The sequence below is a fragment of the Ctenopharyngodon idella genome, chromosome 3 (assembly GCF_019924925.1).
Source record: "Ctenopharyngodon idella isolate HZGC_01 chromosome 3, HZGC01, whole genome shotgun sequence".
NCBI classification, from domain to species: Eukaryota; Metazoa; Chordata; class Actinopteri; order Cypriniformes; family Xenocyprididae; genus Ctenopharyngodon; species Ctenopharyngodon idella.
In genome coordinates this window covers 22,791,101-22,808,020 of record NC_067222.1, presented here as the reverse complement: position 1 = coordinate 22,808,020, position 16,920 = coordinate 22,791,101, and the positions used below count along the sequence as shown (strand labels likewise).

Genomic DNA, 16,920 nt, shown 5'->3' with positions numbered 1-16,920 from the left:
TTACGGGTTTGGAACGACATGAGGGCGAGTACTTAATTAGAGAATTTTCATTTTTGGGTGAACTATGCTAGGCCTTTAAACCTTGTCTATGAAACTGGGGTATATGTATTGTCACATGGCCTCCATTAGCTGTTTGCTTCCAGACAGACCAACAAGCTTTATAGTGCATGCGCTGAACTGTCAAAACTCACACAGAAACTTAAAACCCCTCACATCAACGGTGAAAGGCGAGGAGACACTGGCCAATTATTTTGACTGTGTGAATCAAAGTAAGAAGTGAAGCAGGGAATTCTTTGAAAAGCAGCGAGAACAAACGGGCAGGGGCTCTTTTTGAAGATGTGTGGACTCTTTGATTTTAGGCTCTCCATTAAATCTGTTCGAGCCCTCGGCAGATACAGCTGCGATGCCTAATGCCCCCCACATCACCTCACATCACCCCCTTCGAACACCCCTGCTGGTTGACTGTTCTCTCTCTTTGTGGATTTCTGCTTGGGCGAAACTGGTTTGCAATTTGTTTGCAGTAAAGCTTCATTTTCTGTTAATTATCACACTACAAAGTTGCCTGTAGCGGAAAGGTGGTGTATTATGTAGACTTCACATTGCTAGTGAGATTTGATGAAGAAAATATAGTCAGAGTTTTTCACCATTACTTTGAGAATACAGACTTTTCTACAGATTGCCATGTTGGTCTCAGGTTGCTTAGTATTGTTGTGGTGGATGATCATAACTATGCGGTTTCTGTTGAAACCTGCTCTACCATCATGGTATTTCACACTGTATTTCTGTCTGTTCAGTTGTATTGTCACTGTTGGTCGCTTGATTTATTCCTGTGTTGTCTCCATGTAAAGTGTGTTCACAAGTCCATAGATGAACTATGATGACATACCAGGAGAATAATGCACCCCGTTCTACTCGGTTTGAAACATGACACACCTGCATGGCTCAGGTAATGTCTCGACTGCTTGTTTATCCTGAGAGTCCCAGCCTCAGACAACAATTTCATTGGCTTCTACACAATTTCTGAGAATCAGAGAACACAGGTTTGTTTGGAAACTTGAGTTGTGTTAACAAGTTCTCAAGCTGCTACAATGAGCACTTCTGAGAAAGAGCTAGTTGCCACATTTACAAAAAATGTTCACTCCTGAATGCTTCTAAAACACTTTGTTTGCCATTTTCTTTTAAATATATTTGTAAGTAGTCAAAACCCTCAAGACTAAGGGGCCGTTCACACAGAACGCGTTTTTCTATTCCAGTGCACTACTTTTCCATTGTTTTTCTATGTTAACACACGCTAGAAGGACGTGCATGACCATTATGCTCTCGTCTTTTGCAGCGCCTCGCCCATGAGCGCCACGTTTTTAAGACACCATGTCAAGTTAAAAGAATTTGAACTTTTACACGCAGCGCCGCTCATCACTGTCAGTTCCAAAACAGTGGACCCATCAGAAGAACTTGGAGGCGGGGCAAGTGTTGCGAGCTTCTGTTTACAGTAGCAAGTTGGCGTGGCATCTGTTTTATTTGTTCATTATTGCCGTTATTGCATTACGTCTCAAGCGCATCTTGAGACCCTCGCATTCTGCGCTGTGCTTTTTTTAAAACCATTCCTGAGCATTGCGTCTCACGTTTTTAGACACAATATTCTGTGTGAAAGAGTCCTAATTCGGCACTGGTTCCCTTGATATTTCCTAAGGGGTTTTATAATGTTTTTTTTTTTTCTTTCTTTCAATTATGTGTAAAATAAGGGTTGTGGTAAACATAGCTTGATGATACTTGAACGTTTTGCTCTACAACATAAATTACAGAACAGAAAAAAGCTAAAAGTAATCCATTTTTGTTATATTTATTATTGTTTTTATTATCAAAAATAACAACAGCAGTATATTATTATTATTAAATGTAATCAGTTTTTTTTTTATATATATTTTATTATTTTATTGTTTATATATTTTTATTATTTTATAGGTACATTTCATGCAGGGTTGTCAGGTCTGTGCAAAAAAAAGTAGCCTAATGTCCAGTCAAAAGTAGCCCAAAAACAGCTCAATGTGATTTTCTCCATCGAGCAGCCAAATTCTCCACTGAATTTGTACATCTGGGGGGTGTTTTGGGGGTATTGGAGTGCCAAAAACGTATGTATAGGGGTGGAAATCAACCTGCAGAAAAAAAATGTACCCGCCGCAACACTTGGTGAACTTGGCAACACTGATTTAATGGCAAAAAAACCCCATAGTTGGTCACTTTGTTTGTGCTAATTGAGTAACACCTTCCTGTCTAAATAGAAAAAAGTTCCTTTTGCCAGTAGATTAGGATCAGGAAGCATCAGTAGATGGAGTGTGTGTATGCGTTTATAAACTGCACAGAGGAGTTTGTTTGAGGGCCTTTTTCTCTTTTTGAGCACAAGTTTCTGCAAACACTTTAGAGCGGCTGTGTTGTATTTGGAAAGGAAGTGATACGGACAAAGGGAAGGCGCTGTGTGTTTGCATAGCTCTTTGTGTGTTCACGTGTGTGCAGGGGGTTTAACTGCATTTCCTCCCTCGCTGTGTGTGTCTTGAGGTTTTCTCACAAGGAAAGAAAATTCTCAGGTCAAACTGACACAATTGTCTCCCTCTGTAAGTCTTTTTTCATTTAAGGAAGACAGACAAATTTGTGCAAATAACACATGAAATGTCCTCTGACCCCAGTGTGTTTTTGTACATGCTGTGATATTCTGGGAATGTGCTGTATGCATTCATATTCTTACCTATCTTGCAGTCTTTGTTCTTCTTCTGTATGTCTGTGAGAGTGTTTTGTTTCCTTGCACACGACCCAAACCTCGTAGTCACGAGACGGCACCCCTGTCACCCCCCCTTTCCCGGCACGCTCACTGTTCATTGGCTTTGTAGAGCAGCAGAAAACAAACAGTGTGCGATTCCTGTAACACTGCGCTGTGGGAGGCATTAGTCAAAGGGAGAGACTGTATAAAATATAAAGCTCTGCGGCTCTTGGCTCTTAGTCATTCATGCTCCTGTTGAAACCATCAACCTCAAAACGGTGGCTCAGGCCAGTGAGTTTTATATGCCCACAGTAGCTCTCCGGTAACAGTGTGACATTTGGAAAAGTCATGTTCAGGGCTTGAGAAGAGATACTTGACTTAAACACACTGATTGTCTTTGGTTCTTTAGATTTTCTTGAAGTCTAGATCATTTTATTAAATAAAAATATCTTGGTCAATAGGGATTAGACTATAATATAATGGATTAGTGTGTAGTTTCAAGCAGAAGGTCTTCTCTAACTGTGGACAGTGGCTAAGTGCATCTAAAAATTAGGGTGCATGTGTTGCTATTTGTTGTGATTGGCATGGTCAACTTTATTTATTTATTGTGATTTTTATTTATTTATTGTAAATGTTTTTATTTGTTTATTTAAAGGTTTTAATTATTTATTTTCTAAAAAAATAGTTTTATTTATTTGACCTAAACATTTTTAGCAAACACAAACCCATTCTTATACGTCACAGGATTTAAATATGCATATTTGCATTACTTTTCATTCTAAGTAGTTGCTATTTTTGCTAATTGGCATGGTCAACTTTATTTATGTATTTATTTATTTATATTTGTATTTATTTGTCATAAATGTTTTTGCTTATGTAAAGGGTTTTATTTATAAAATATTTTTTTGAATTGATTTTATTTAATTTAAATGTTTTGATTTTTTTTTTTAATATTTTTATATATATTTTAAAATGTTTTATTTTAAATGGATGTTTATTTATAAAATTATTTTTATTTATTTTAAAGAATTTTAAATATATATTTTTTGTATTAAAGTAATTACAGATATTTAATTTTATTCTTTAAAGACAGAATTTTTAACATTTATTATAGAGTGAAAATTGCAAATAATATGATTTCTGTTTTTATCATTTATTAACAGCAATTGCACATAATAATAATATTGACTAAAACTTTTTATCAAACACAAACCCGTTATTATACATCATAGCATTCTTTTATGTCACAGTATTGAAATGTGCAAATTTGCATTCATGTTCATGCTAAGTATGGATCAGTATTTTTATATGAGTGATGAAAATCGATCTGCCCATCCCTAATGGCAGTGTTTATGAAACCTATATGTAATCTATATGTAAACAATTGTGTTTGGTGCCACTAATGGAGAAATCGCTGACCGCTACTGCTATCTGGAATATCATGCAGTTAAATTAAAGAGAGCAAGCAGAGTTTCTGTTAGCATTTTAGATTATTACAAACAATTTGTTGCTTGCTACTGAAAGAAGCTTAGCACACCCACCTCCCTCTCCATGAATTGTAGCAGCAGTATTTTCAACAACCTACTGAGAGCAGTAAGAAAATGGCTGTCATTTACAAGCTGCAGCTCCCAGCCAGACTTCCATGTCTGCAACTAACATGACATCCCTCCTGCTGTGGCCCATCAGTCCGGAAGATTCCATCATCGTGATGCAGGCTGATAACTTGTGGCGGGATACCTTTTAGACAGTCTGTGTTCAACAGTGAATTAAGGAAGTCAGTATGTTCCTGCTTCAGGCTGCTTTGATTCTGATAACACACGGCCTGTTTCTTAACTGATTGCGGAGTTAAGAAAGTCTTCAGTTTGATGAGGAAGATTTTGTAGCTGATAGAGCATGTAAATCTCTCTGTTTTGATGCCATAAGCCTTTGCAGGTGTGTGAGATTGGAACAGGCTATGTTCTGATTGCTAATGGCTTATTTGTTCATAATGAAACTTAAGGTGTTTCAGAAACATGCAGTCCAGTGAGTCAGTACCTGACGTGCAATCAATGCCAGTATGATGTGTGCATATGTCACCCGAGGCAGCACTGGTTGATAAATAATAATAATTTTAAATGAACTGTAACATCATGTCACACTGCTGTCACTGCTTGAAATTTAATGCCAACTACCCATTTTTTCCATAGTGAATAATTACCATATTCAAATACCGTGATATTTAGTTAGAAATCAGTTACTATGATAGTGATACCATTTCCAAAATAGCATTGTTGTACCATAGAGCTTTTCATTGTGTTGACATGAATTATTAGGAGTCATGAATGTGTGTGTGTGTGTGTGTGTGTGTGTGTGTGTGTGTGTGTGTGTGTGTGAGAGAGAGACTGTAACCCTGGTATGAACTCTTTCCCCTGAGGGGCTTTTTTTTTCACCAATTTTTTTGGTGTTTGTCTGTCCCACTCTGCGCTGTTACTCCTTGTACTAGTAATCCAGTTGGACAATCTCACTCATGCCCCCCTCAGCTAGGCAGGATTAACAGCGGACACACACACACAACAAAGCTGAACATTTGGCTTTGGCTCGCAAGGACTCCGTCCGATTTCTGGCACTCTTTCGGAGTGTGTCGTTCGTCTCACTGCTATTGTTTAGCTCTCAGACAAATATCAAGGAGATAAAGCAAAGCACAGTGAAATCATACTCATCTCTTCTCTACTAAAAGTACTTACAGCTTCTGTCGACACAGACCTCAGAACCAGACAGACAGCTCTCTTGCTGAAAATTAAGAGGTTGTTCACACCAAGGACGATGAATATAATGATAAAGATATCCTTTAACAAATCATTCTGAGTTTAAAAGAATAGCAGATAACTATAATGATAACTCTGCAGAGAAACAAACTATTGCGAGAATAAGACGAGAATGCTTTTTGTGCGCAAAAACAAAACAAAAATAACGAATTTATTTAACAAATTTGTCTGTCCCCTGTCATACTGCTACGCTATTTTCGTTGCAGAGCTTCAGTGTTTACGTCCAAATGGTGGCTCAGTATTGGCCGGCTCTGGTCATGTGAGCAGCATGACGCATGCGTGTGATGCTGAAGCAGAAGTTGGTGAAAATAGCATAGCAGAATACTTTTTGTGTGCAAAAACAAAATACTGTCATACTGCTACGCTATTTTCGCCAGCTCCTGCGTCAGCATTGCACGTATGCATTGTGCTGCTCACGTGACAAGAGCCGGCCAATAATGTTTGGACGTAAACACTGAAGCTCTGCAACGAAAATAGCATAGCAGTATGACAGGACAGACGAATTTGTTGAATAAAGTCGTTATTTTTGTTTTGTTTTTGCGCACAAAAAGTATTCTCCTCGCTTCATAACAGTAAGGTTGAACCACTGCAGTCACGTTGACTGTTGTAATGATGTCTTTAGTACCTTTCTGGACCTCAAAAGGTGCAATGTCGTTGCTGCCTACGTGTGGATCAGATACCCTCGAATTTCATCAAAAATATCTTAAAGTCCCCCTGAAATCAAAATTTAAGATTTTAGTATAAATGTTAGCCTTAAGGTTATGAATAAGCTGCTGTGTTCCAAAACAATGACAAAATTTGCATTTAGGAGATATAAGCATTCAAAACTTACAGTCTCTCACTTCCGCTAAAATGGATCATGGATTTTCATGACATCACAACGCACTTCAGCTTCTCATCAAATCTTCTGTCCAATCAAATGCTCTCTAGAATCTGAAGTCCCGCCCCCTCCTACACTATCGACAGACACTGAAGCTGCGGCTGAAATCGGTAATTTGTTCACATATTTACTAGTTTCTACATGGTGAATGGCACATAGTGCACTATATAGAGGATAGGGAACGATTTAAATATGCTTTCCTTTGACGTGAATGAAGTCCGTTTTCGCGTTAGTATAATGTGAACCGCCGCAGCGCGAGCACAGTCTGCTCTGGCCCAGGGACACGAGAGCACAGAACGGATCATATCCGTGAGTCGGCTCAGACCACGAAAGGTATCGGACCCATTTAAATTCTGCACAGAATGCTGTTTTTAAAGTGATATAGAGGAGATTAGGAGGATAAACGATTAGATATTAAAAGGAAACAGAGGTTTTACTGAGTTTAACAGCTCTGGCCGAGCTGTGATATAAATGAAATGCTATTGGCTATTTTAAAAAGGGGCGGGGCTGTTTGATATATCGCCCTGTCTTCCTGTTTCAGTTGAAATTACGTCAACACATTGAATAATGCTGCGCGTTCCAAGACACTTCAGCAGGCCTTTAATTTGTGTTCCGATGACAAACAAAGGTCTTACGGGTTTGGGACGACATGATGGTGAGTACTTAATGACAGAAATTTCATTTTTGGGTGAACTAACCCTTTAATAAAGTTACTCTTATTGAAATGTTATTGAAAAAGAGAGTCACAAAAGTTTGAATTCAGTGGAAACTTCAAACGCCATTGGCTCTTGCATGTTTCGTAACTGATCAAGATTTAAGAGCTGCTGTGGAAGGGAAGATTTCCAGCATTGGTAGCTGTCTTCAGACTTCAGCATTATTAAAAAAGATTGATAGATCCTTCTACTGCTCCATTGCAGATGCCATTTTTCACTTTCCCAACTTTCAATCTAAGTCTCTCATTAGTTTGTGTGTCAGCTTTTCTACAGACATCAGGACCTCATTAAAGCGTATGTCCAAGTATGAGAGACTGCTTTGGGGAATAGCGTTAGTCTCGTCACTCTCATGCTTAAGCACGGTTCACTCGGCAAACAGCAGCAAACCTCGCTACACTGAGTTACGTCCTCTCTGTTCTTCATCAGCTGACAGAAGCACAGCCTCAGGTTAAGGTCATCCTGTTCTTCCTCTCGCATCTTTATTCTGAAACTGTTGCATGCCTGTTTTTGCTCTCGATCCATCATGACTTTGACTTTTTTCTTCCTTTTATGTCTGCACCATTGTAAACAAATTTTACATTTGTGCTAAAATAAATGGAAAAAAATGACTGGAATTGGTAAAACTGACACTTCAGAATAAAGAAGCTCAGGTGTACTATGATTTGGGAAATATGAATTCAGATCTTGCGTACCATTTAGGATGGATAGCAGTGCTCAAACTGACTCATTTGGTCTCCAAATTTGAAGGGTTCTCATCTGGTGCCCTTTTGTACACCCCTCAAGCATGTTATGTAATAAATAAACCTACATTTAACCATGAGCTCACTCGTTTGAGAGTACTTAGTTGGTCTAGAGGTAGTTCTGTTAAATGAAGTGTAAGAGGTCTTATATTTGAATCTCAGCTGAAAGATTTTGCGGGGGGTGTGTGCATTCGATTGCATTTTCTTTTGACTTGATTAGCTTGACCTCAGTTGTACAGCAGTGTTAACATTTCGTTCCTCCTTCACATTTGGCTTCTAGCAGGTGAAGAGACTTTTTTCATGACCAGACAGATGCAGCTGAAGTGAGAGGGGGCGGCAGGACATTAAGTATGCAGATTAAGCTCAGACAAAGTTATCACAATGGATAAAGGAAATATTATTATCTAATAAATATTAATATTATTATCTGTTATTATCTATCTACTATTAAAATATTTGTGACCCCTCGCCCCCCTTGCACACACTTTTTACTTTCTGCCAAATGCAGCCCCAGCATATTAGTAGTAAATATGTACCACTCCTGGCTCAGCAAATGGGTGCATCGAGTGCTAAAAAAGAAGGATATCTGCCTGTCGATGCTGATTTGAAATGCATGTGTGCACATGCACACAATCCCCCCCACTAGGACATGTGTTTCTCATTTGTGTGACCTCAGCCAAGATCACTTCTGAAGGTGTGGAGGCCCAGATTAATACTGTAAAACTCTGCCAAGAAGAAACCGAGTACATGGTATACATGAGTAAAGGGGATTCAAAGTTCATGCCTCTCTTTCTCTCTCTCTCTATCTATGTCTCTATCTCTCTATCTATCTCTCTATCTGTCTGTCTGTCTATCTATCTATCTATCTATCTATCTATCTATCTATCTATCTATCTATCTATCTATCTATCTATCTATCATCCTGTCTGTCTGTCATCCTGTTTATCTATCTATCGTCCCGTCTATCCCTCTATGCATTGTTCTGACTATCCCTCTGTGTATGTATCTATCTATTTGTATATCTGTCTGTCTGTCTTTCTGTCTACCATTCTGTCGTTCTGCCTGTCTCTATGCATCATTCTGTCTATCTGTTTATCTTATTCTATCAGTCTGTCAGTCAATATAAGAAACCATGTGGCATCTGCAAATGACACTGAAGCATTTCTTTAAGCTTTTCTGAGCTATTTTTTGCAATTGTTTAACCAATTAACCAGCTGGTCTTAAGGTGATTTTTTTTTTATTTTTATTATTTTTTGGACATCCACTAATGTTTGACAACCTTTTTTTTTATTTTATTTTGAATAGTATATGTACTGTTTTAGAAAATCGAACAAACTTATTTTTGTGAAATGAGACACTAAATCATACGTTAAGTGTGCCATAGGCGTCCAAGTATTTGTTTTGTGGACTACTGCTTTGCTAGACTATCTATCATGAGTTTGGCCTTTTTGCCAAAAAAAAGAAAAAAGAAAAAAGATCAGGAAATGTATGGATTCGAACTTTTGTTACTCATGTGGGTGCCGTAGCTCATTTTGTCAGAGAGGTTGAACATACCACTAGATGACTATTCTATTCTATTCTATTCTATTCTATTCTATTCTATTCTATTCTATTCTATTCTATTCTATTCTATTCTCAAACACATATATGCTTTCTTCATACATGTGAATTCAGCTGCACAAAGACCCACCAAAGAAGTAATTTCATTGAAATCTACTACCAACATCACCTTCAGCAGCAGAACAAAGTGTCTCTCTATCTTGTGCTCTTTTACACATATAAACACACACACTTAGCTCATACGTGAAGCGGTAATTAGCAGCATCAGGGTGTGATCCCTCCGCAATGTGGGTGTTGAGTGAGACCTAAAATAATCTAGTGAAGAATGACGAATCCCACGAATGAAACTCATTATCAGCTGCAGTGTTCCAGCAGGCTGAAGGCTCTGTGTACCTGAAACATATAATCACAGGCTTCCAAAAATCCCCTCAATAACTCTTTGTCTAGACTTCAGAGCCGATGTGCGGCGAACATCACGAGTCGAGCTGCATTTTTTTAAAGAGATCGCACGTTTTAAGAATTGAGTGTTGATGAGCAAAGGAGCTAGAAAGTGATTGTGGGTGTTACGAATCTTTTTTATAGGTTAAAACGTAGTGGCAACTGTTTTGTTGCTCAATGTTTGTGCAGCATCTTTCTTATTAGTAGTAGAAATGGTCTACTAAAATGGCATATTTCATTTTTTTTATATTATTATTAGTTCTGTTTATTTATACAGGGGCAGGTACATGGTATTTTCATTAGTTCATTCAGGTTTTTGTGCTTGTGTTTCTCACAGTGCTGTATTTTTCTCTCTGCAGATTTCTCTATAGCCCGGTCCAGAACTGTGCAGTCATGTTCAGGAACAGTCTGAAGATGCTGCTTGGCGGCAAGTCCAACCGCAAGAATCGAAACAGTGGTAGGTTGAGTTAGTTGTCTTTTTAAGTTCGAAAGCTTCCCACAACCGGACCCCAGTATGTGCCTTTAGTGTCATGCCAAGCAGGAGTGTAAACGTTTAGAAGTTTGTATACAGGACGTGTTCTTGTGTTACAGCTGTGCTGTTCTTTAATTGTCTATGCATCATATCTCTCAGATGGCTATTGTATTTTACAGAAAATAAGTCACACCTTACACTGGGTCAAAATTGCATTGTTAAGAGGAAAAAAAAGTCAAGTCACATTTCATTATTTCATTCCGAAATAATGTAAAATACAGGTAAATAAAACAAAAACTTTGTTGTGTGAGAAATGCACTATAAAAATAAACATACTCGCATACCTCGCTTGTTCAGCACGAATCCAAATATGTGCACTTTGTGCATGCCTTTCTTGCTTGATGTTAATTGCAATATATAAGTCGCTTTGGACTAGCAAATTTCAAATGATAAAAAAACAACAAATTATATTCCAGAAAATACGATATTTCTCACTTTTTTTTTCTCGCACCATTGAGTTATAGTTATGTTTTTTTTTTTTTAAGATAAAAAAAAAGTCAAGTTAAAAGTAGTCCAACTTTTGTCATGCCATCAGTGTCAGAAGGATCTACCAGATGCCTGGTAGGAGAGAGTGGGGTAAGATGTGTCAGCACGTAAGCTATGGCCCTGTCCCAAATTGCACACTTCATATGCACACTTCATATGCACTTACGACCTTGTGGACTTACAATGGCCGCCTTGTGCGTGTGATCATGAAGTACACGAGACCACAGAGTGTCCCATTTGTCATTTTAAGTTTCAGAAGGGTGCTCGCGAGCGCCCCCTTTGTGGTCAATATGTGCCCTCGATGCGCACTTTTGCCGAGCCTGCACTGAAGCGAGCTCTGCAGCAGACTTCTACCTGACAGTCAAAGCGGCATTACGTCACAAAAGTGCGGACTTGTAGGAAGACCGCGAGTGTTTAGGGTGCCATTTGGGATAAGCCCTATGTTGTATCTTTTATCTAATTAAAAAAGAAACCATTTTTCTATCTTATATGAATTAAATCTTATATCAAAGCAAATGTATGCTTTTTTTCAAGTGTAAAAATATAATACGCATTAGTCAGCCATTGAAGTATAAAGTCATGCAAATGATTTAGCTAAAGATAAATTATTAAATAAAGCACTTTTTCCAAAATGGTAGCTGTGGAGAAAATTGTTCAAATATACTGAATATTATCAACATGTAGTCAACCATAGAAAAAGTGGCACAGCTTACCCCACTCTCATCTACAATGTCTGATGAGGCACCTACTACACTGTCTGTTTCTCCTGAACTGCAAACATATAATTTAGAATCTACTACAAACTGCTTTTATTGAAGAGCTTAGGGAGAAGCTAGCAAGCTACAGGCTAACTAACAGCATCAAGCCTGTGCACTAACAACACGCCTCGAGATCCCATTCTGTTTACGCTCCGTCTAGCATTTTTATGTCTAGTATGGGAATGATGCGTTTCTGTATTTGTGTGTGTGTATTTTAGCTCTCAGAGAGATTTCAGCCTTGTGTTGAGGAGATTACAATAGTCGGAAGCAACTGTTGGAGCGAAATTAGTTTTCCGCAAGTGAACAGAGCCAGATGAAATTCAAATGGTGAATGGTGATAAATGATGATGATCAATGAATGAGCACACACTTACAGACCACTGCTGCATATTTGCTGGTGTAGCAGAGTTTGAAAGAATGTGTATATCATAAAACCCCCCTTTTGCTGTCTTTTGACTATCTTCGTCTTTTTCTCCTCCGTTTAAGGCCTGTTTCGCACCTGAGGACTTATTTTTCGGAGTGTCTATTTACACTAAGTGCAAATAGCGCTATTTACACTAGCTCGTCCACCAATGTCTGGTTGGGCCACTCAAGTTTTAAAAAAGACGTGCAGAATTCAATGTCTTCAGTGGTGTGGCAGTAGCGAGTAAAGCTCACATACATGGCTTTTAACGTAATCGACACGGGTTCGAATCCGCCTTTTGCCGAGCTCGCATTTATTTTCAATAAAAATGAAAATAATATTCTAAAAGTGGAAATAAACTGCTAACGAGTGTTTAATATTAAAAGTGTTTATAAAGGGTTAGGGGAAGGTGTAGGGAGGATTTTTTTTTCTCCCAATAAGGCAGCATCCGTTTAATAATTTTAATAAATATAATCATTTACACTATGATATTATTGCATCCTGTTAATGTACAAAAATATTGAGGTGCAAATAGCATCTGCCAATATAAAGTATAGATAGCATCTAAGTACTATTTACTCTTATTGCAAAGAACTGATACTTTTACATGGTGTAAACAGAATCTATCGCTGATTTCACCTATAGTGTAAATAGCATATCGCTAAGAAAATGCTGCTATTGTCACTTAGTGTAAATAGAATATATTGCTATTTTCACTTAGTGTAAATAGCATCTAGAAGAAACCCTGTCAGTGTGAAATCAGGGGAACCTGCTGTCGCTTCTCTTGCATGCTACTTGTGCTTGTTGTGTGAAACTGGCCTAAGAGCTGAGATATGCCAGAGGAAGACTGCACTTGTAGAAGTTTCAAGATTGTGGTAGAGCTGAGCAACACAGTTGTGCTGTGTGTGATGGATGAGGAGGGTTTGTTTGTTTGTCTGTATGCTTTCCTGTGTGCTGTGTTTGCCATTTGATTTTCACTGAAGTGTGTCTCTGCGACTGCAAAAACGTCCACGGCAGCAAACTTTTGTTTACCACACACACAACATATACATCCACTCAAACTCGTACTTTACTTCTCCTCACACATCAGGTCTGTCTGAATCTCCCATAAAGGTTTAGTCAAACAAGTGGCGAGTCTGACTCACCCAACAGACCAGCCATTCACCTCAGTGAGATGTGTATCAAAGGAACCTCACACTTCCCAGAAAGACCTCCTGTCTTCAGTCCGTGTCCTCAGACTGTGGGTGAAATTCATGCTACTTTGCTGACTTTTTGAGTCATTTTCTCTTCAGGGACTCCAGCTCCCCTATGAGCTTGAAGGGGCCGATTTAGTTTCACTCCAGTGTACTTTAGGGTGTCATTACTGTCACAGGTTTAGATAAATGTAAAGTCATTTGAATGGGCCCATTGAGGGGAAAAAAATGACAGTAGTACATAGCATTAGAAACTATAGAAGCTGCATTGAGGGCCTCATTAAGCGAATTATATTTAAGTTAAAATCTTTGATGCTAAAGCAGCGTTATGGAACATATAGAATCAAGTTGATGGTTCTAAGACATTCAGACCAAAAATACTCACTTTGTTGTAAATATTATTGAAAACACTAACACTACATTGAGATTTTTGTGTTGTTAAGGTCTGAATACAATTACTGTGATTCATTTTAGTTGAACTGTTCATTCAAATGGTTTTCAGTGAGCTGATTCACTAAAACAATTCATAGAAGCATTTGAACCAGGGCCCAAGTGCAATTTTACTACTTTGTTGTAGTCAAAGGAGTTATTCACCTATTTTATACATACTATTTTTAAATTTTATATACATTATAGTATATAGTATAGAAACAGTGTTTGCTGTAAGGGGTGCAAGTGGATCAAAATCTTTAACTGTAGTGTGTTGTTTTTTTTTGTTGTTGTTTTTTTTTTAATGCGCAATTGAAACTGAACCGGACAGCCGGTGATCTCGCATTTTTGTTGTACAGAAAAGTGATTGTGTTCCACAGGAAAAAATGTTATATGAGTTTTGTGGAGTTAAAGGGAAACAACTGCACACTCACTAAAGCATATAGGCTTGTTTATTCACCAACGTTTCGGCTAGTAGCCTTTGTCAAGGTATAAGTTTTGTGGAACATAAGAGAAGGTAAATTATTTATTTATTTATTTTTAAGCAAGTGATTAGACTTGATGGATTTACATGCAATAAGCATGCAATTTAGTTTTCTTTCTTTTCTTTTTTTTTTGGAATTTGCATTTGCACTTCAAAAACAAGCTTTTGGTTGTTTCATTTTGTTCTTGAAGTTATTATAATATTCAATCTTCATTTTAAATCATTTTCAAATGTTTTGCAGTTCAGTCGAATCATTACAATCAGCTGTTGAGGCTCTCGTGTTCAAAGTAAAAATACATACAGTACCTCACACCAGAGTGGCAGAGTGGCTGAAAAGTGCCATTCTGATGTGTGATTGCTCGAAAGAAATGAAATCAATTGCATTTTGGCGGAGGCTTTGCAAACAAAGCCTCTTATGGTATGCAGGCCTGTCGCAATAATCAATATATTCGACTTATCGTGCAATATATGTACATGACCTCAATAATTTTTTGTGACTTTTGGCTAATATATCACCCATTATGTTTACATGATAATGAATGTCACCAACATTTTGCCAGTCATGCTGTCATCTGCAGTTCCTACACAGAGCAGTCATCGACAAGTGAAAAAAGGCGTTATTTGAGGCGTTATAGTGTTTTCCTGACAAATACAGAGAGTTTGGAAGAACAAGTCCGAATACTCTCGATTTCAAAGCCGCAATCCACTGTTACGGTGCAAATATAAATGTCTTTGTTCATACGGACATCTGACTGCCAAGTAGGGTTTGTGTTTTCAGCAATAGTGAGCCCTTACTTTACTGAGAAAAGAAGGTCGAGGAAAAATCTGTAAATAGAAAATCTCATAGTGCCTTTTGTGCATTTGCAGTTTTTTTTTTTTTTTTACTTTGCACTTTTTAAAAAAATATTTACCATTCATTCAAGTTTTTTATTTAGGATATTACATTTTTTGATCCTTCATTTCCATGATCTAAAGAATTAAATGGTTGTTGCCATTTGAAAGTGTGTAGGCCTACTTGCATTATTATGCTGTTATATTATGATTATATATTCAGTGGCATAAAATGCTCTTAAAATGACCATATCCTTTATCGCAATTATTTCTGGAACAATATATCGTACAACAAAAAGTAGTTCTCGTGACAGGCCTAATGGTATGGACTCGACAGTAATGCAACAACATGTAAGTAACTGTGTTAATTCTAATGCCTGAACTGATATGTAATGATTCATGTACAGTCAGATGTTCTTTGTCTGTGTCAGTAAATCAAACCAGTGACTACGGTCAACTTCACGTTGTTTCTCTTAGTAGGATGAAAATAATCCGTTATTTAAAAGGTGATTAAATTTTATATAGAAAGCAATCAAAGAACGCTTCCTTTACACTTATCACTGGAGCTGTCAATCAAACAGCGCGAGTTTATCAGTGACTGAGTTCTGGACTCCCGTTTTATTTAACAAATCTCTTATCGCATTTGCACTGTTAGTTATGATGAAAGCATTCGTTAGTGTGCAGAAACTGAGTTGCAATGATGAAATCACTGCTTTCATGCACTCAACAACATGTCTGTGATCGCTGTTCATCACTGCAACCTTTCATGCCACAATCTAAATATAATGCAATGTAATCAACACTTTTCACGATTAGTTAACCTTGAGAGCTGTAATAGTAAAAATGTGCTAAAAGTTTTAGAGAGAGTAATACTCTTTATTACCATTTTATTGGCAAAGATGTTATCCAATCACAGCAGTGGGCATTTACACTGAAGTTTCACAGCAGACACGCCCCTTAAAACAGAGCGTTCAAATAAGAGGGCTAAAATCAGGGTAGGAAAATTGTCTTTTATTTCTAAATTATGACAATTTTTGATGTAAAAAGCATACTAACATTACAAGTGCACCCCAGGAAACATAAAACAATAAAACAATGCAGTTCATGACCCCTTTAAAATCAGCTGCAGAGGCTCTTGTGTTCAAAGAAAAAATATGTACAGCAACTCAGACCAGAGTGGCAGCTGAAAAGTGCCATTCTCATATGTGATTACCCAAAAGAATTGAACCCGGTGCCTTAGACTTGGGATTTGGATATGCTCCAAGATCAGTTATTCCCTTTAAATTCATTACGCGCCTAGGCACCAATTCTCAATCAATGCAGAAGATGTGTCCTGTTGTTGTGAGGCCTGTGGGTTTGTCTGTTTTGTATTACAGCTGTATTGTTGTACCCGTCTTTGATCCCGACTGGAGGATTTCCACAAGGTTTTGTCATACAGTAATAACTCTCTTCACTCGGCATGTCTCTTTGTATCCTGCAGTGCTACATATGTGGAGTGCCTATGTAGTCACTGGTGTCTTTTTTTTTTTTTTTTTTTTTCTCCATTCCTTCCTGTCTTTTTTTCTGTTAGTATTCAGCTAGATGCAAATGCAGCTCTCTCGGCTGAATGTTTGCCATAAATTAGATCTGCACAGCCAGCAACTTACAGAGCACAGCAGAGGAACTGAGCTCCACAGTGGAGGAAAAAAACACATGTCGCGGGGCGATTGATGGTTAGCCTCTAGACCCCTCAAACATCGTGAGCAGAATCCTAACAGTCTCAAACAGCTGCCAGCAGCACTGACCCATGAGCCCTGTGCGGTTTGAATATGATGCAAGCCTGTATAAGAACCGCAGGCGATATTTTACCTCTAGCATGTCATTGTGCTGGCAGATTTTGACAGACGTGGTTGTGGTTGATTTGATTAGTGTAATTAT

General features: G+C 37.9%; 1 protein-coding gene across 3 annotated transcripts in view; it reads left to right on the top strand.

Moving 5' to 3' along the window:
• The window catches only part of tanc2a (tetratricopeptide repeat, ankyrin repeat and coiled-coil containing 2a), a 146,968-nt gene that overhangs the window by 55,278 nt on the left and 74,770 nt on the right, over positions 1–16,920 (top strand). For all 3 annotated transcript variants that reach the window (XM_051888770.1, XM_051888771.1, XM_051888774.1), the window contains one exon: positions 10,247–10,344. In XM_051888770.1, coding sequence (XP_051744730.1) covers positions 10,281–10,344 — 64 coding nt within the window. In that variant the 5' untranslated portion in view covers positions 10,247–10,280. The remainder of the gene's footprint in view (positions 1–10,246; positions 10,345–16,920) is intronic.